At 39.9% G+C, this 20,167-nt stretch overlaps 1 protein-coding gene across 30 annotated transcripts in view; it reads left to right on the forward strand.

Moving 5' to 3' along the window:
- The window catches only part of NRXN1 (neurexin 1), a 1,287,731-nt gene that overhangs the window by 1,139,701 nt on the left and 127,863 nt on the right, over positions 1–20,167 (forward strand). For all 30 annotated transcript variants that reach the window (XM_089528929.1, XM_089528930.1, XM_089528947.1 and 27 more), the window contains one exon: positions 873–1,192. In XM_089528929.1, the coding sequence (XP_089385055.1) occupies positions 873–1,192 (320 nt within the window). The remainder of the gene's footprint in view (positions 1–872; positions 1,193–20,167) is intronic.

Raw genomic sequence — 20,167 nt, forward strand, 5'->3', positions numbered from 1 at the left:
ATGTATGTACCATTCCTTGAAATTGCTTTTACATCTCAGACATTTTTATTTCATTACTTTTTTTTTAATTTGGTAGTGTTGCAGAAAGACAGGCAGACATCTCTCTCTCTCTCTCTCTCTCTCTCTCTCTCTCTCTCCCTCTCTGTTTCTCTACCCTGAAATGCTCAGAATACAGTATGTATCCCATACCTCCTGTGTGTGTGTGTGTGTGTCTCAGGGGAATGCATCAATATTCATATTCATATATGAAGGTCACCTCTAGGAATGGTAAGCTAGCATGCTGGAGACACAGTTTTACTAAAAGCATACATAGGACAGGTATATCACTTACCCTTGAAGATCATCAGCTTTAAGATGTATTAAAATAATGACTTATTTATAGATTATATATCGCTACATAGAAGAATGTTTGTAAGAGCGAAATATTATACATAAATATTGTGCAGTCCTTGCAGTATTTTACCTTTTGTGTAGTAGCATCTGACACACACCCCACTTCTAAAATTTACCCCGTCTCCAAATAAATAAATAAATAAATAAAAGAATGTTGAAGGGAAATATTGCAGAAAATGGATTACAAAAAATTAAAAACAGTTTTCGGTTTTTTTTATTTCGGTCATAAATGTGCACATGCACACACACACACGTACACACACACAGGAGAAAAAGAAGTTTAAGAAAATATTTAGATTAACAGTTCTGCATTCCATAGACACCTCATTGAAAAGCAATGAATTATGAGCAAATTTCCTTTCTTATAGTTTATTGCTCTCATTCTCCACCCCATAATAATCTGTTAAAGTCATCCTCTGTTTAAGAGTGTAGCGTTCACAATCAACATTTTTTGCATGTATGTAATACTATCTTTGCAGGGCGTCAACTCACAATCTTCAATAGCCAAGCGACGATAAAAATTGGAGGCAAGGAGCGGGGTCATCCATTTCAGGGCCAGCTTTCCGGACTGTACTACAATGGCTTGAAAGTCCTGAACATGGCTGCCGAGAACGACGCCAACATAGTGATAGAAGGGAATGTGAGACTTGTTGGTGAAGTGCCTTCCTCTATGACAACTGAGTCAACTGCCACTGCAATGCAGTCTGAGATGTCCACGTCGGTAATGGAAACCACTACCACTCTGGCTACAAGTACAGCTAGAAGAGGAAAGCCACCAACGAAAGAACCCATTGGTCAGGTTAGTCATGGAATTTCTAAATATTTGGATTTTGTCTATTTCCTTATTTATGGTTTCTGGAATTTCTACCATTGCCTGCTTTTATAGGTCCTGAAGATATAAGGTCTTAGTGATTGGTGGCACGCGCCACAGTGGTTGCGTCTTCCTTGTTTTCAAAGAGACCCATGTAACACAGTTGATAGAAGTGTGTGTGTTTTGTTCATCCACATATTTAGGCAAGTGTCTGGATATAGTTTTCATTTTCTACAATGCTCTTGTGGAAACAAGTTATTCACTTGAGGTAGATGAACAACTATGGTTGGACCAAGCAACTGCGGGCACATCTCCATTGTATTTTAAGAAGCATCTTTTTCTAGAATTAAACACATGAGCACCATAGAGATGATTTGGCATTAAGAAAACTTGACTGATTTACCAAATATTTGGCTGCTACAGAAATTAGGTACAATATTCCAGTTTTCTCCTTGGCAATAACAAATATGTAAAAAGAAAGCCATGATTTACTGCCACCTCAAACAAAGTTTGATCTTTGGAATAGCAGTATATAAATAAATAAATAAATAAAGTTACATTTTTTTGTCATTGACAAGGAGAGAATTGGAACATTCCTTATGTAGTCCACAGCAGAGGCCGCCAGTGGTTCTGCTGCTTCAAGGTAGTGAATCTGAGTTTTATAGGTGTTATTCTCAGTTTTATGGAAACTATCCAAGTACTGTACTTGTTTGGGGAATCAGATTCACTGCCTTGGGTAAAGCCCATGCTGGATTTACTATCTCCAAGCAGTGGAGCCAGTGACTGCCTCTAGTTCACAAATGCCTCTGACATGGACAACATCTTTCCATATGGGGAGTTTATAATTCCTTCTCAACCAGAAACTCTTCCTGGGGTGTTACAAATTCAGACAAATGTTTTGCACTCAGATGTGGATTCCCACACAGACATCAAAGCAAATCACACAGGGTCAAACTAGATGGTACATTCACCACATTTGGTTCAGGCTGAGTCTCTCTTATCCATAATTGTAAAATACTCCAAAATCAAAAATTGTTGGCATGGGTTGAGATAGTGACACCTTTGCTTTCTGAAGGTTAGTACACAGACTTTGCTTTATGCTCAAAAAATATTGTGTATAAACTACCTTCTGGCTATGCGTATAAGGTGCATATGTGCAAGTGTATGAGGTATATATGCAAATAAAATGCTTATAAGGTATATAAGGTACATGTGAAACATAAATGAATTTCATATTTAGAATTGGGTCCCATCTCCAAGATATATGCAAATATTCAAAAATTTGGGGGGGGGGGGGAAATCCAAAACTCAAACTATTTCTGGTCCCAGGTTTTTCAGATAAATTAGACTCAGTCTGTATTCCTGCTAGAGATAAAACTTTCTATCATAGCATGTCATTTTCCTTAGGTGAGTATGTCTCGCATGCTTCTTTTTTGACTGGCCACTGAAAGGTAAATATGTGTTCAGTTTGTAAGTCTGATTGCTAAGACACTTATCTCTGAGGAATCTTTGTTCTGGGAAGAACAAATATTATGCTTAATAGTAGGATATAGTCATTACCTTTAAGGTTTAGTTTCCCCCAGTGATAGTGCTGTGTTTTTGTTTTTTGGTTTTTTTTAAAAAAAGAGAGAGACTCTGGGTATAAATACACATCTTATGCTCCTCAAGCTTATTCCAACTCAGGGCAAGCATCCTCTGAAGTTTGGATGTAAGTTTTAACAGCTCTATTCTACATTTTTTCTCCCTTCTAACCCACCCTCTGCTTATCTCTTCTCCTTTCCCATGCATTTGTTGGGGGTAAAAGTTTGTGATAAGGAGAAAATGTGACAACCAAAGTGCATGTTTATTGCCTGGATACTCAGTTAAACCTTCATGAACATACCTGATCTTTATGGATTGGATACATCTTGTGACACCAAGAAGCATTGGGAACTTCATTTTCTATGCTTCCCAGTGTTAGCAGATGCCCCCAACCAAAACATTCCTGTGGTAGTACTCAAGCCTTAAAGGATGAGATCTTTTGGAAGCCAAACCTCCCTGTCTTCTGTACTTTAAAGGGTAAGTTTTGAAAGGGTAATGGAAAAGTAGACATTTGAAGTTGCATCTTGAGGCTCAATCTAAATCATGACCAATTTTAATGAGTTAATATGGGCCCACTCTGAAGCAACTTGTTTAAGATGGATCCAAACAACCTGTAGCAAAACATTGCATTGTGGTGCAATCTTGTTACATGTTCTATCTGACTAATTTATTCATTCTTTCAGAATGCACTCCTTCAGTCCTTATCCGCAGTAGACACTCTGAATTCTGTGGGCAATCTGACTCCTCTTTTGCCTTGATTTAGGAGCTTGTTCCTAATTTTTTTTTTAATTTCACTTTTGCAGACCAGAGTAGAAATGCTTCTCAAGGTGTTAAGTCTCCTTTTTCTTCCCTTAGGCTTGAAAAAGATGACCCTTTTTTGCCATCTTCTCGGTGGCTTAGGAGCATGACATTTACACGCTGTATGCTTCATAGAGTCATAGAATCGTAGAGTTGGAAGAGACCACAAGGGCCATCCAGTCCACTGCCTGGTCATTTACACACCTTCATGACACTCCAGCGGTGTTTACATGCTGCACAATACCAAAGCATCATGAAGCTGGCTTCTGGTTACATTGCGGCTGCCAAGCTGGCTTTTTGCCACTCCTTTTTTGGGCAGTTTCAAGGCGAATTGGGGCCGCGGCATACAGTTGATTCAAGCCACCCCTTCTGGATGTTTATTTTAGCCCACAGTACACATTTTTCAATTCCATCGCCAACATCAACTCATCCCCAGTCTGTGCTATTAATCTGTGCTGTTAATATATAGGTGATGATGATTACATCATTGCCGCTTTACCTTTACGTAACTTCATATTAATGTAGAGATCAATTGTAGGTCTCATGGGGTTTTGTGAGATCACACTGTACTCTGAGAGTGTGTAATAGAGGTAAGAGAGAAGATACTTGTAGTCTTCTTTAATTGCCTAGTTCTGAAGGTAATATGACACAGAACTTTCAAATTCTATTCTTTTCACTGAATTATAATGTGCTGGTGCATTTCATCAAAGAGGGGTCACTCTGCATGAGATAGTTTTCCTACCATGCTCTGGTCTTTCTGTACTTCGTTTAAAGATAGGATCAAATTACTTTGCTATGAATGAGTGGGCATTCAGATACATATTTCCCCTTCTGGCCTTTTAATATTTTACGGAAACATACAAGTAGGGTCGCCAACACTTTACTGCCTTTGCTGTTGTAGCATTAACAGCAGCCCGATGTGCAGAGATGTAACAGGTGATACATTTCCTAATATGCACTGACCTAACCTAGACCTGCATAACTTCAGCAGATTGTTTCAGACTATGCCCTGAAATAATGACGAGAGTGATGTTATATTTAGCACAAGAGCTGGAGTGTCTCTACAGTACTCAGTTATGTAGCAGTTGACTACTACTTTAACATCCATTGTTCCATTCAGTTGTATTCTGGCATTAGCAGTTTGCTAAGGAATATCAGAGTTCTCTGGCAGAGACCTTTAGTGGGTTGTAAGGTCCAAAACACATTACAGAAACAATCCGGTTTGACACTCCTATAATTGCCCTGGCTCAATGCTAGGGAATTCTAGAAACTGTAGTTTTGTGAGACATTAGTTTTCTCTATTAGAGAGCTCTGGTGCCACAATAAACTACAATTCCCAGGATGCCCTAGCACTGAGTCAGGGGAGTTAAAGTGGTCTCAAACTGTATTATTTCTGCAGTATGTTCTGCACCTAAGATGGAAACAGGAAATCCAGCATGATGTAGTGGTTTGAATGTTGGACTGTGACTCTGGAGACCAGGATTTGATTCCCTGCTCAGCCATGGAAACCCATCAGGTGCTGTTAGGTGAGTCACACACTCCCAGCCTCAGAAAGCCCAATGATATGGTTGTCATAAGTCTGGAATGACTTCAAGACACACAACAGTAAAGATGTAAAAATATTCATAGGATATTTTAAATGAAAAAGGAGTTTCTCAAGTGCTGAAAAATCACAAGGAGAATCCTGACCAAAGATATTGTCTTAATGAGAAGCCATTCCTCACCCCATTGTAATGATTGAGTTTTATTAAATACCCTTATTAAAGAAAATATTACCTCTTCCCCCACCCCCTAGAGCAGGGGTTCCCAACCTTTTTGACTCGCGGATCCCTTATTTATGTGGCAGAGCCCCTAAGAGGTCTACCCTATGTCTTACAAGTTAATGGTGTTTAGGAGTATATATAAGAACATATTCTTATTCTTTAATTTCATTCAATTTTAATTTGTTCATTTTTCTGATGCAGCCACAGAGCACTCAGGAAGAGCACACAGAGCCCTAAGGGCTCCTCGGAGCACAGGTTGGGAACTGCTGCCCTAGAGAATCACCATTCATCTGCACCTTCCTCACTCATTATCTTGGATTGAAAAGTTTGCCCTCCAGAAGCACAGGAAGGCAGTTTGCCCTTTTAGTTGTCTTATATTTATGTACAGCTCAAGTTGTCAGACAATGTGCATAAGAGTTACTGTCTGATAGATGGGATTAAATATAGTGCCTTGCCCAATCATAGCCACGTAGTGGCTGGTGGAGGGCAGAGGGTGGTTAAGTAAAGCATCTTCCTATTTTCTGATAGCCAGACACAAGACAATGCAAGCTTTGATCTGACCTGAACAAGGCAGTATATGTAATCCTGAAGTGGTATCTTTAAGAAGATAACTCCTAGGCACATTGGCTGACAACTTTAGAACATTCATAAATATACAGCAAACCAAACGGCAAACAAGCTTCCTCTGCTTCTAAAGGACATTTTTTTCAAAGCAGGAAAATGGGGAGGGGGTAGTAAAATGGTGAGTCTTGGGGAAAGGGTCTTTGCTCTGTCTCCCTAGAAGTGCAAGGAAAAAAATAGGCCTTCCTCCTCCTGATGCTCTCTGAATAAATCCTTAGCTATGAGAATGTTTTTGAAAACTGTGCACTTTCTGGAGGCCTTCTGACAGCAGGGAGAAAATCAAACAAATGATTCATTCTTCTCCTGTGAGAATGAAATTAAGAAAGTTTGACATCCCTAGTGGGTCCCCCTCACCTGGGCTGAGGACTAGGAGTGAGGAGTAAAAGAGTAAGAGGTTTTTACAAGAGCAGGCGTAGGAATAAGGAGTAATGATATTGTACATGCAAACACCAAAAATCAATTTTATTATATTGCATTGGGGAAGGGACTGGGAGGCAAAGAGAGACACTTACACACACACACACACACACACACACACACACACACACCAGCCTTGCAAAGCATCCGGGGCTTTTCCCCAGGGCTGGGTAGTAGGAGTAAGGAGTAAAGGAGCAAGAGGTTTTTATAAATGTTAAATGTTTTATGCTTTTTGATAAACTCATTTTGTCATGGCCTTCAGCTAGTACAATAAATGTTAACTTGAAACTTGAAAACTATAAGAGTAGGAGTAACATTCAGAAAAAAACATTTTACTCCACTACTCCCCAGCCCTGCCTCTCACAGTACAGCTCTACCAGAGAATTCAAAGAACTCAACAACTCTAACAACTCAACATTAACCACTAAGGTTGGGTTCCAGGATTCTCTGTGGACGCCAAAATCCTGGATACTCAAGCCTCATTATATACTATGCCCTAGTAAAGTGGTGTCCCTCATATAAAATATTTTCAAGCCATGGGTGATTTAATCTGTGGATGAAAAAATCCAAGGATATGGAAGGCTGAATGTACATGGATGAGCACTTGGAAAATGAGTGCCACAGTTATGAAAAATAAGTTTTCTGCATTGGTAAAGCTGTGGCAATATTTGGTGCATGTTCATTACATCTAACAAGGTTTGTGCTGCCTTGATTTCCTCTGTCTCATTGTTCTTGTTTCCATCCGGCTGAAACACACCTGTCCTTTGATTTGTAGAGGTTACTGTGCTGACATCATTGCAACAAGGGAGATGAAATTTGCCAGCAAGCATCCCTAGTTGCACTCTCACTGCAAGTTCAGGCACATAGAGATGCCAGATCTTCTCTTGTCTGAATCAGTCTGCCAGTGTATATAAATAGTTAGTACTATTATTTTTTGACTTATTTCTTTTATCAGCAAGATATGCTTGCATGTTCCAGTGACACTTGGACACTGCAGTGCCTGATCCAGCATAGATACTGAGCACTTTCATCTCATTGACGTCAGTGAGAATAGAGGATGTTTAATACCTTGCAAGAGGCAGTTATTCTCTTGTAGGAAACATATATTTAAAAGGGACTTTACCTTTGTGTCCTAGATCTGCTTCTCTTCACTTTCCTGTCTATTTTTTAAAATTATTTCAAAAACTCTCTCTGCTTGTCACAGAAACTGAGGAGCATTGGACTTAAGAGCTATATACCATGCTGAAAGGAAGAAAGTTACTTTCCTTCCCTTCCAGCCAAATACAGCTTTCAATTAATTAGCACAGTGACGAAAACAGGCAATTGAATATTAACTGTTAATGGAAGAAAGTTAATGCCGATACAAGAATGTGCAAGTTTAGGGAGAAAATGAGCTGATAAAAAGTAAATGATCTAATCAATTAGAGATTATTTGGTCCATTTGCAGAGCTATTGGATTCAATTAAAGATCACAATTCCCATTTAAAGAGACATAATTTAAGTCTCTCATGATTATTTATATATTTTTCTTAAAAAAAAATAGTAGAGCTGGCCTAGTTTTTCCTAAATGTGTTTCTTTTTCTATATAAAGTCTACAGATCTCATGACCCAACAAACTGCATGCAGCTGACTAATCATTTATGGTAGAGTATCAGATCCTGCCACTTTGCAAACACCACACAAACACACCTTTGTTGACCCAAACAGACAGCAAAACAAAGTGGCTAAAGAACTTTTGGCAGGCAGTTGCTGTATGTGGTCAGTTTACTGTGTTTGACTTGGTGGTTCATAGTTGTCCAGACCTGTTATAAATGTATGTTCAAGAAAAAATCTTGCCAAGAAAACCCTATGGTAGGTTAACCTTAGGATCACCATAAGTGGGAAATAACTTTAAGACACATATCAACAAAGGGCACACAGGGCAAGGTAAATATTGCAAAATACAATTGCAACAGTGAAATAAATTGTGCAAATATATTCACAAATGAGGTAGAATTATTTTTTAAAAAATATATGCAAATTTCAGTGCAAGGAAAACAAACAGCAAGTCTCTCAAAGCAATAGGGATGGGAAGGGAGTACAGGTGGTACTGGGAAAGAATCAAACAAGGTTGAGAGATGTTCACATCACTGAACAAAAATAATGACCATGGAAGACATATAAATTCAGCCTAAATGATGAGGAAATTGAAACAAAGATTTTCCCCTGTCTTGGATCATCCATTGACCAGAACCAAGATAGCAGCCATGAAATTAGAAGACTAGGACTGGGGAGGGCAGCTATGAAAGAACTAAACAAGGTCCTAAAACGCAAAGACATGACATTGAACTGTCTGAGAGGAAAATTTAAAAAAAGAGCCAAGTAATAATTTAGGATGTAAATCCTCCATTATTTCATCTATGCCTGTGATGATGAATCATTTCCATAGTTTTCTCCCAACTGTAAGAGGAAATGAATATTTGTGCACCTTTTCCCCCAGCATTCTCAGATTTCAGTCTTTTATCAACTATTATGTGGACAAATTCACTTTTTTGTACCAAAAAATTCTTTCTGTGGCTGAAAGCCCCATTTTTGTGCAAAATGTTAATAATAATAATAATAATAATAATAATAATAATAATAAATCTTAGCTTTTTATACACAAACCATATGGACATTTCTTGAAAGATGTTTCTAGTATTTAGGGGCAAAAGAGATGAGCAGGAAATAGCGGCATGAAGCTGCCTTTTTTGAAGCCTCATTGAAACCCCACCAACCACACCAACCACTCCCTTTTTAGTCTAGCTTTTCTCCCCGTAGGGCAGCTTGGGGGCAATTTTCAGCAGGCTTCAAGGTTTGCATCATCTAAACAGCCCTCCTCAAAGCCAGCTGGAAGTAGGGATGTAAAGAATATTCTCCAAAATTCGAAAATTAGTAGAAATATGTCTAATTTGAAAATTCCGAAAGCATTTTATAGAGAAGAAATTCTGATCACTTCTCAATCATGAGTAAGAATTTTGATTTTTAATCATTTCCAAATGAAGTGAAGAGACGAAACTTTCAGCTGACAATTGGATGGTGAGGATTTGGGTATTTTGCATAAGAAAAGCTACCATTCATCCTGGGTTTTACCAGAGGCTATTTCCTTTGTTAGGGTGATTCCCCCCCCCCCAACTTTGCTCACTCACAGCTTTGCTTTGAAAAACAAAAGAGAACAAAAGGGGAGGCCTTCTGCCCTTTTATGCCATGCTCTGCCATGCAAATTCTCATAGAAGAGAAGAAGGGTGAAATCTTAGCATTGGATCATCTCATCCAACCCCATTTTTGGATACATCACATTCTCTTATTCATGAATATTTTGAACTCTCCTTGCCATATATATATATATATATATATATATATTGCAAAATAAAAGTAGGTTTTCCTTTAGCATCACCTTGAGAGAGCTGGAGAGAGAGGTTTGTCATGCCCTGCCTCTGAGGCTGAGAGAATGTGCACTCTCCTTGCCAATTATTATTATTATTATTGCATGACCTTAGCATCACCATGGGAGAGGTGCAGAGAGAGAGGGCAGGGAAATGTCTAACAATGTATAAGCTGCTCTGATAGCCTTTTGGCTGAAGAGCTGAGCAATAATAATAATAATAATAATAATTATTATTATTATTATTATTATTATTAGAGTGCTAATTCCAGCTCAGCCACGTAAATCCAGAGGTGACCCTGGGTAAGTCATATTGTCTCAGCCTCAGGGACATTCTTAACCATCCTTGCCCAAAAGCAAACCAATCATTAAATAAATAAATAAATAAATAAATAAATTGTAACTTTATTATTTAAAGAGGCTTTCTTGAAATGAAACAAAACCAAAGGGCAGAACCATAAGCATTTACATGGCTGAGCTGGGATCAGGACTCTAGCCTCCCAGTTCACCATAGAAATTCACTGGCTGACCTTGGACAAGTCACATGCTCTCAGCTTCAACTCCAACTCCTAGGTATTCCTTCATGGTAGAAGAGGGGTGCTGGTTGGATGACCTCTTGGAATCCCTTCGAATGCTAGGTTTTATCTATCATGGCAGAATTCCTGCCATTGCACCCCACCTGCCCCTTCTTCTCTTTTGTGAGGGTCACACTCTCTCAGCCTCAAAGGCAGGGCCTGACCAACTCTCTCTCTCTGCACCTCTCCCATGGTGATGCTAAGGTCATGCAATAATAATAATAATAATAATAATAATAGGCAAGGAAAGTGCAGAATATCCATGAATGAGAGAGTGTGACTTACCCAATGTCATCCTGTGGAATTAGATGGCTGAGCTGGGATTACACTCTAGCGTCGCAGTTCACCATAGAAATTCACTGGTTGACCTTGGTCAAGTCACAGGCTCTCAGCTTCAACTCCAACTCCTAGGTATTCCTTCATGGTAGAAGGGGGGGGGTTGGATGACCCCTGGCAATCCCTTTGAATGCTAGGTTTTATCCACGGCCGAATTCCTGCCATTGCATGCCTCCTTTTTGAGGATTCCTGCTTGGCAGAAGAGCATTGCCATTTGACACACCACCCTCCCCTTCTCATCTGTGAGGGTCACACTGTCTCAGCGTCAAGGGCAGCCTATGGCAAAACTCCTCTTTATGCCAAGAAAACCCTTGGTTTGTCCCATCTTCCAGTGCCATCCTGATGTTGAACAGGGGTCAGACTACATGTCCTCTAGGATCCCATGTATTCCTATGTATTACTTCATAGCAGAAGGGGGTTGGACTGGATGGTCTAGCATTTCTTGTTGGGGCTTCAATCACAGTTTATTTGTTGAGATTGGGCTTTTTCCCCCTTTTGTGTGTGTGCCTTCAGGTTTTTTCAAGCATAGGAATGTTCTTTAAACATCTGCCAAACTTCCTTTTGACATGGTAATTGAGTTTGAAATGCAAAGTAATTAGCGTAATTATTTGACTTGTCTTTTATTGTCATTCGAGAAATCTGTGAAAAATATTTCGCTAGGTGCTGAAAGGGAGAGAAGAAATCACCTTTTGAAAGGGGGACTTGTGGAACGAATATTTTTTTAAAAAATTCTCATCAAGTTCTCAATGAACAAGAAGAAAAACATGGGTTTCTCAAATCACTAGCTGGAAGCCTGCTTATTTTGACTGACTGTTCACCCCTGAGTGAGTGAGTGAGTGAGTGAGTGAGTGAGTGAGTGAGTAAGTTATTGTTGTTTCATGGAGAAATGTGTCTTTGGCACTGTACAGGCGAGAAGAAAAGGATGGCCAGAGGCCGCCCCTTTTCCCCCGGATTGTTGCCGCGGCATCTGCATGGGCGCGGCAGCAATCTGCTCTAAAAAGGAGCTGCAAAACTCAGCTCCTCTCCTCTGCTGCCAAGGCACCATTAACACCCTAGAGCGGCGCAGTGACGTCTCTTTGGATACAGTGCACAAGGCACATCATCAGCACATGAACTGTCTGAACTCACGCGTGCTCAAAATGGCACCGAGAGAGTGTGGAGCATGCAAACGCTCCCTCTCCCGAGCCCTAATTTCAGCCCCAGGCTGCCGCAAAGTGGCGGCCTGTGCCCAGGCCTTTCTTTACACAATAGTTTTTCAAGCACTTCAGGATATGTGCATACCAGGGAAGAATTTTGCAAAAGTCTTGCTTCTGTGTTATTCTTCACAAATAATTTGTTTTCTGAGAAATGAATAACACAAAATATTTCCCACTGTTCCTAGTATTGATAAGCTACATGAGGGTAAATTTCCTGGGGATATTAACCCTTGAACACAACAAATTGTAATGGCCTCTTTTGCTTGAAAATTTCATTTATAAATAGATTCAGTGTCTCTCCTTTTTTCCAATGGATTCTAGCCTCTCCGTTTTGAACTATTCAGACAAAATGGACTCTGGGAGATAAAGTGCCCAGCTCTTTCATCAATTATCTCAGCTATCTGAGGTAACTGCTCAGTCATCTATATGAAGACACACTTTCAGTTCACCACTAAGTATTTCCACTGGTTTTACTTTAAGCTAGTGAGCCAGAAAGCTCCTAATGATTCTGGATGTCCCGTAACAAGTGACTGATGCTCTTTTCTGGATGCATCCAAGCAGCTCATACTCAGGGAGTATAAATCAAATCCTGAGGTACAGGATGCTTGGATCAGCACCTTGCCACCTAATTAAAATTGAGCATATTAAATAAAGCAAAATGGGAATGGTTCCATTCTTAAACCTATGATTTGAGTGGTAAGGTCATTTTTACACAAGTTGGTAAATCTTCACATACTTTATGGTGACACATTTATAATAGGATTGGGATCATTATCAAAAAGGGAATATTCTCCATTCTTCAGTTTTAATAATTAATAAAGAAAATTATCTGCTGTATGGTTTGCAATATCCTTCCCTATAAGCTTTGCAGCTAAGGTGACCTTTGATTATTCTTCCCTGTATAGCATGGTGATGGGTATGATTTTACAGTGTGCTGTGGTGGCAGCTCATGTGAGTTCCCTTGAACACACAAAGCTGCCATATCAGATCAAAGTGAACAACTGACCCATCTTTTCCATTAGTGTATTCTGTGACTCATAACAACTAGACTTGAGTGACAATATACTTTTGAAGAGAGCCTCCCAACATTTTCAGATACTTTAATAAATTAATAGGAAAGCATTGAGGTTTGTTTTGAAATTTTAAAAATTACAGAAGTAACCAAAACATATCCTCTTATCCAGGTTAGAGGGATTTCATTACTTCTGTCTCACTTTGTATCTCTGTATTCCACCACATTGGAGGCACAGTTCTTGCTTTGCCAACTCTGTTTTCTAAAGGTTCACCATTGTTACAAGGTACATGGATGGCAGCCATGGCATGTCTGCACCTTTCAGTTTGAGTGGTGCAAATGGCTGAAAATTCTGGAAATTCCTTCTTAAATTTAACAGAAATAACCTAAGTTGTACAAAAGGGGGGATGTGGCAGGAAAGGAAAACTGATGAATTTGTCCATCCCTAAAGGTAACTTCCTGAGCTTATACTGAAATAAATTGAATAATCCTAAAGTTGCCATAGAACTTCTTTTTCTTTCCAGTGACTTTAAGAGCCTCAGATAGATTTTCCCACCCTCCAGGATTTGCCAACTGAGATACAAATAATAGAGTACAAGACTTTTGGTGAAATTAGGAGAGGTTGCACAGCTGCAGTGCTTGAAGCCTTGAGATTCATCCAAGGGACTGGGAAAAGTTCATCATGATAAATGGTTCTTTTGTGGCACCATGTCATAGAGTTTTATGCTCCATAAAACCCATGATGTCTGTTATGAGTAACATGATTAATCCTATGTTGATGTTTAGAGTGGAGAAAAAACTGTTTTTACTTTGGTTTTATCAGCTTGGTGGCCAGAGTGGTATAGCAAACTCTTCTAGCAAGCTAGCTATAGGTCTAAGGAGCTATACTGAAAGTTTTACACAGTTCCATTTACGCCTGCCTTGACAAATTGTTTAAACAGGTTGAATAAAAGATAGCAGTTCATCACCCTGGGACACTGCACTAGTCTCTAAAATAGTGTGATTGCCCCTTGCAAGCAAGCAGCCTATACCTGGAGCTTTCTTCATATCCAGCTAGATAAAATGAGCAAGCTCATCCTTCCAGCTACTAGAGTGGTTATATTACTAACTAACTAAATAAACAAATAAACAAACAAACAAACAAATAAATAAATAAATAAATATTTTTACACTGCCATACCCGGATCGAGGTGGCTTACAACCATGGTGATACATACAATACAATATAAAATAAGGCTTGCCATCCCCTCCCTCCTGCTCCCATAGTAAACAATACCAACATAATAATGACTAAAATACCACACAGTTATTAAAACCAATATTAAAATACACTGCTAATTGCCACCAACCATCAGAAACCATAAAAGAAACAGTCTTAGCAATTAGCTACACAAGACACAATCTCCTCACTCTGTGCATATTGAGAGGTCATGTAACTCTCTCAAATTGTGGTCTTCCTTTTAAATATTTTCCAACAATTGGCAGTCCTTGGGGCTGTTGACCTGAAAGAATGCAGGAAGAAATCATTCTACTAAGAGATCTGTTTGCACCCGACATTGAATAAACAGGTTTACAATGACTGATATGACTGTGTTGGTTATTAACATGGCCTGATCACAGATAGGTTCAAAGCTGGAGTACCAAACACTGGCCATCTGGAGTTGATGTTGTTACAATGCACCACAGATCAAATGAACTGCACCCACACCTTCCATCCTGCCATGGTACTGAAGTAATATTCCTGAGCCCAGAGTCAACAATTTGAGATCTCCCCATCCCCTTTCTGTAACTGGGCCCACAAATATAATGCAGAAAGTTCATCTGGTAATAATTTTCTTCGCTACTATGGAACAAAATTTGGGGGGAGGGTATTATTTTGGATTCCAGTTCCTAGAATCCACTGGACAAAATGGCAACTGGGGTAATGATTAATAATAATAATTCTCCCAAACTCTACTAGAGAATCATGAAGTCTAAATGCTTCTGGGGGTAAGAAGACGGTGGGTGTTCTTGAAAAAGCAAGGCAAATGGAGTCAGAAAAGGAAGCAAATAATATCTGGTAACTCTCTCACACACAAAAAAAAGAGTAGGTTGTATTTAGTTTAAGGAAAAGAGAGAACAGGTTTCAGTGTGACTGCAACTTGAACTTTCCTTCTGTTAACTTGGTAATAACCATATCCTGAGCTAATAAATGCCAAGGTCTGGATTTTTGCCTCATAAACTCTTCAATGACCCTAGACATGAAAGACTCTCAATCACTTTAACAGTAAATTTATAGGAACAAATGTATATCAACATCTCCCTGGTTTTATGCCACTCCATTAAGCCATTGCAAACAGGAGGTCATAGTTTATAATAAATGCCACAAAACAGAGCAAATCAGAGACTTCCCTGATATTTTGCCTTTTCCCCTGTCAACAATACTTTGACGCGGGACTTTCACAGATCTGGAATTACCTGCAAGCATCATTACATCCTCCCTCCTCTATGCACCTGGACCTATATTATCTTGGTGTTCTGTTTTGGTGCATTTCATCAACACTCCATCTCACCTGACATTCATTTCCTGATGTATAAACCCTTCTGTTCTCCACCTAATTCACTGAACGTTGGTTTTGACAGTACTTGGAAAACATTTTTTGGACTACAGCTTTGGACTACAGAATTCCCCAGCCATGACAACAACTCACTGGGGAATTCTGGAAACTGAAGTCAAAACATAACTCTTTGAAGTTGTCCATGTCTGTAGTTTAAAAATAAGTATTGTAAAATTGTCATAATTATCAGTTGGGATTTGTGTCACTCTAGAGCAGTGTTTCCCAAACTTCAGTCCTCTAGATATTTTGGACTTTATCTGCCAAAATTCCTGATTGTTGGCTTGAATGGCCAGGACTTCTGAGAGCAGAAGTCCAAAACACTTGGAGGACTAAAGTTTAGAAAACACTGCTCTAAAACAAAACCACTGAATCTATTGTTGAATTGTGATTCAACACGTAGGTTAGTCCCACTGGTTCAGTGAGCCTGTTCTAGTTGGTATTTACAATACAATTCAGGCCAAAGAAGTATTTCATTTGAGGATTTTTGTCATACTATTGTCTTTTGGGGCTGGACTAAAAGTATGTTTGTGTGTGTGTGTTGTGTGCCTTCAAGTCATTTCTGTCTTATGGTGACCCTAAGGCAACCCTATCATGAGTTTTTATTGGCAAGATTTGTTCACAGGAGGTTTATCATTGCCTTTTTCTGAGGCTGAGAGCATGTGACGTGCCCACCATCATCGAGTGGGTTTCATCACTGAGCTGGGAATGAAACCTTGGTCTCCAGAGGCATAGTCCAACACTAAAACCACTACACTAAACTGGCTTTAGCCCTACCATATCCCTCAAGTAGGACATAGAACTGGATTGTGCCCTGAACCTGGATAGGAAGATATCACACAAAGTCTTTGGGCAAAGGATCCACAGAAAAAGAAACTACTTTCAGTCCAACTTACTTGCAGCAATGCGAGTTTATTCCAAATGAAATGAAAGTTTATTTCAAACTTTTTTCATAGCCACTCTGAGAGCCTTTGCGGCTGAAGAGAAGGGTACAATTAAAAAGATTGTATGTACAGCGCTGTGTAAATTTACAGCGCTTTATAAATAAAGGTTAATAATAATAATAATATAAATAGTCTAAATAAATAATAAATAAATTTCACAGTGGTACCATTTTATAGAGGTTTCAGGGGGTCCATGAACAATGCTAATGTTTTCACTTCTCTATTAGAATCATAGAATCATAGAGTTGGAAGAGATCGCAAAGGCCATCCAGTCCAACCCCCTGCCATGCAAGAAATCTCAATCAAAGCATACCCGACAGATGGCCATCCAGCCTCTGTTTAAAGACCTCTAAGGAAGGAGACTCCACTACACACCGAGGGAGTGTGTTCCACTGTCGAACAGCCCTTACTGTCAAGAAGTTCCTCCTAATGTTGAGGTGGAATCTCTTTTCCTGTAACTTGCATCCATTGCTCTGAGTCGTAGTCTCTGGAGCAGCAAAAAAACAAGCTAGCTCCCTCCTCAATATGACATCCCTTCAAATATGTAAACAGGGCTATCATATCACCTCTTAACCTTCTCTTTTCCAGGCTAAACACCCCAGCTCCCACAGTCATTCCTCATAGGACAAGGTTTCCAGACCCTTCACCGTGTGTCATTTCTTATCTCTAAAGAGAACAGACTCTTTGTAACATCATCATTCCTGTGAACAAATGGATGTTCTCGGGGTAGGACAGTCCATTCCAAAATAGTTCTTATTACCTTCTCTGTGACTTTGAACCTGGACACAGTTCATGCAGTTACAGCAGTTTGCAGAAAGCCAGTGAGACAAAGTCGAAAAGGGACTCAAAGATTTTGATCCACAGAATGACTTTATTTTGAATGGCTTAGACACTCAGAAACAAAAGATTAAATGTCTGAAATAATTTTACACCCAACAGCCTTGCCTCATTCATGGAAACCCATCCTTGATTTTGTACCCCTTTCCCAGTTATTATTATTTTTATTACTACAAAACATAAAATGTAGCAAGGAAGCAAGAATGGATTTATCAGTGATGGCAAACCTTTTAGAGACTTAGTGCCCAAACTGCAACCCCAAACCCACTCATTTATCGCAAAGTGTCGCATGCCTTTGGCTTTCTAGTAATGAACTGTGACAAACTCTGTGCTGGGGTGATGGCACACATGCCCACAAAGAGGGCTCTGAGTGCCACCTCTGGCATGTGGGCGGCAAACTAGGTTTGCCACCACAGGATTAACTATACAGTACTTGTGAGCTGCAGTGAGCTGATAGACGTTGTCTGTCTGGACACCAGATATTTTCCAGCAGTGCCATAAATTGGAAATGACTTGGAGGCACACAACAACAACAACAACAACAACAACAACAACTTCGCTAAAATGGTGAAAGGTCTGGAAACCATGCTCTATGACAAGAGGTTTAGGGAGCAAGATAAAATTTAGACTAGAGGAAAAAAAAGGTTAAAAGGTGTTGCTGACCAACTCATTAATAATGAGACCAGACACAGAGAACTGGGTTATAAAATGGGCAACTTTATTTAACTCAACTTATTTAAACTTATTTCTTCGAGAACTGCAAAAAACCAGGGGGGAGAACCTTGTGTAGGAACAGCTGGCAGATGGTCTGCTCCAAGACCAATTCCCCAGCTTCCAAAGGGCGAAAACACCTGTGCCCCAAGGGCAATCCATACTTTGGGTTGCTCCCCGGCCGGCATCCGGAAGGCCAACCCAAGACTCCCCCACTTAACTCGCCAGACTTAAGTGAGGGTTTAAATCTCAAGCCAGCCCCAAGGCAAGTCTCTTTCCCTTCACGTTTACTCGCAAGACCTAAACGTGATTTCCAGAGACCTAGCTTCACCCTTTAGGAGGGTGCCAAGGTGTTCACCGAAACATCTATCTCCCCCCGCCTATGCGTGGAACCTATTTATGACCACACCCATGCCAATTGTCAAAGTCCTCAACCAACAGTGTGGGGTAGGCGAAAAAACCCTTGGAAAGGGGAGAAAATTCCTACCCGGCCCCGAGGCGACCAGAATTAATTTTCACACTGATGTCGAGGTGGGAGGGTGGGCCAGCGTTTGAAGCCAAGTGAGAGGAGTTTGGGCAGGGAAGCCCCAAGCAAGCTAAACCCCGCCCCCTCCTCTCCCAACAGCCAGCAGAGCATGCTGTTTTCCTTTAACATGCTGGTCTCTAATGAGAGGCCAGCAAATTCTTCTCCCCAGCCCAAATGGTTGGGGAGAAGCAATATGTTAGCCCTGTTTAAATATTTGAAAGGATGTCATATTGAGGATGGATCAAGCTTTTCTGCTGCTCCAAACACTTTCAACATTAGGAAGAACTTCCCGATAGTAAGAGCTTTTCAACAGTGGAACACACACCCTTGGAGAGTGGTGGAGTCTCTTTCTTTGGAGGCTTTTAAACAGAGGCTGAATGGGCATCTGTCAGGGATGGTTTGATTGGTGTTCCTGCATGGCAGGGGGTTGGATTGGATGGCCCTTGTGCTCTCTAACAACTCTATGATTCTATGATCGATCCATGACAGTTAAAATGGTGTCACACTCTATAATTCTACAGATACACCTGAAGATTCACTATTTTGCATGGCCTTTGGTCCTACAAATCAGAGTTAGCTTTTTGACTGTTCTAAATTCTGTGTGTCTACCTGTCTTAAAATATTGTTTTGATTTATATTTAAATATGTTTTTTTCCGTCTTCGGGGCTATAAACAAAAATTTAAAAAATAGATACAGAGAGATGGTGTGGTGTAGATATATAATAGAGATATGGGGGAGTAAGATTTACAATATTCATGGGGTGGGTCATGCCGAGGAAATGTTGCATGAGTTATGCAAATGGTTTAAATGTGCAGCCTGGCATACTTTTAATAATCCATAGAGGTCAGTGAATCAGGTTTTTCTTTATGCAGAATCTGGGTTATGTTCAAGCACATTCTCTTCCCCGAACCCCCTTCATTCTCTATCCCGCTCTTATAGTAGCTAGAAGAACATAATTTATTCCTTGCATTAAAATGGCCTCCCTAGTTATTTCATTCTGGGCTTGGTAAGGTTTTTAGTTTCTGTCTTTACAGTTTAGACAGAATGCCCCCAACTGTCCAAGAGACCTGCAGACATTTATTAGATGTAATTGATAACATTCTTAAAATTGGTGTCTGTGTCATTTTAGAAATCTATTGCATTTGTTAACTCTGCCCCAGATCAGGGTATTCATGGCATCATCTAGCATTTTCCCAAAGACACACTATTTGTATTTACTTAACATAGTTCTAAATTGTTCTGAGTTGGACTCTACTTGGTGATCTTTCAAGAAGATTTAAAATAAAACCATAATAGCAATGAAGTAGAACAATTCCGAAAAGAGTCTTGGAGCCTAGAATCATAAAATCATAGACTTGGAAGAGACCACAAAGCCATTCAGCCCAACCCCCTGCCATGCAGGAAATCTAAATCAAAGCATCCCAGACAGATGGCCATCCAGCCTCTGTTTAAAGACCTCTAAGGAAGGAGACTCCACCACTCTCTGAGGGAGTTTGTTCCATTGTTGAACAGCACTTACTGTCAGGAAGTCCCTCCTAATGTTGAGGTGGAATCTCTTTTCCTGCAGCTTGCATCCATTGCTCTGGGTCTTAGTCTTTTGAGCAGCAGAAAACAAGCTTGCTCCCTCCTCAATATGACATCCCTTCAA

Source organism: Sceloporus occidentalis, unplaced genomic scaffold (genome assembly GCF_023333645.1).
Source record: "Sceloporus occidentalis isolate IW3139 unplaced genomic scaffold, rSceOcc1.0.p SCAF_6, whole genome shotgun sequence".
Lineage (NCBI taxonomy): Eukaryota > Metazoa > Chordata > Lepidosauria > Squamata > Phrynosomatidae > Sceloporus > Sceloporus occidentalis.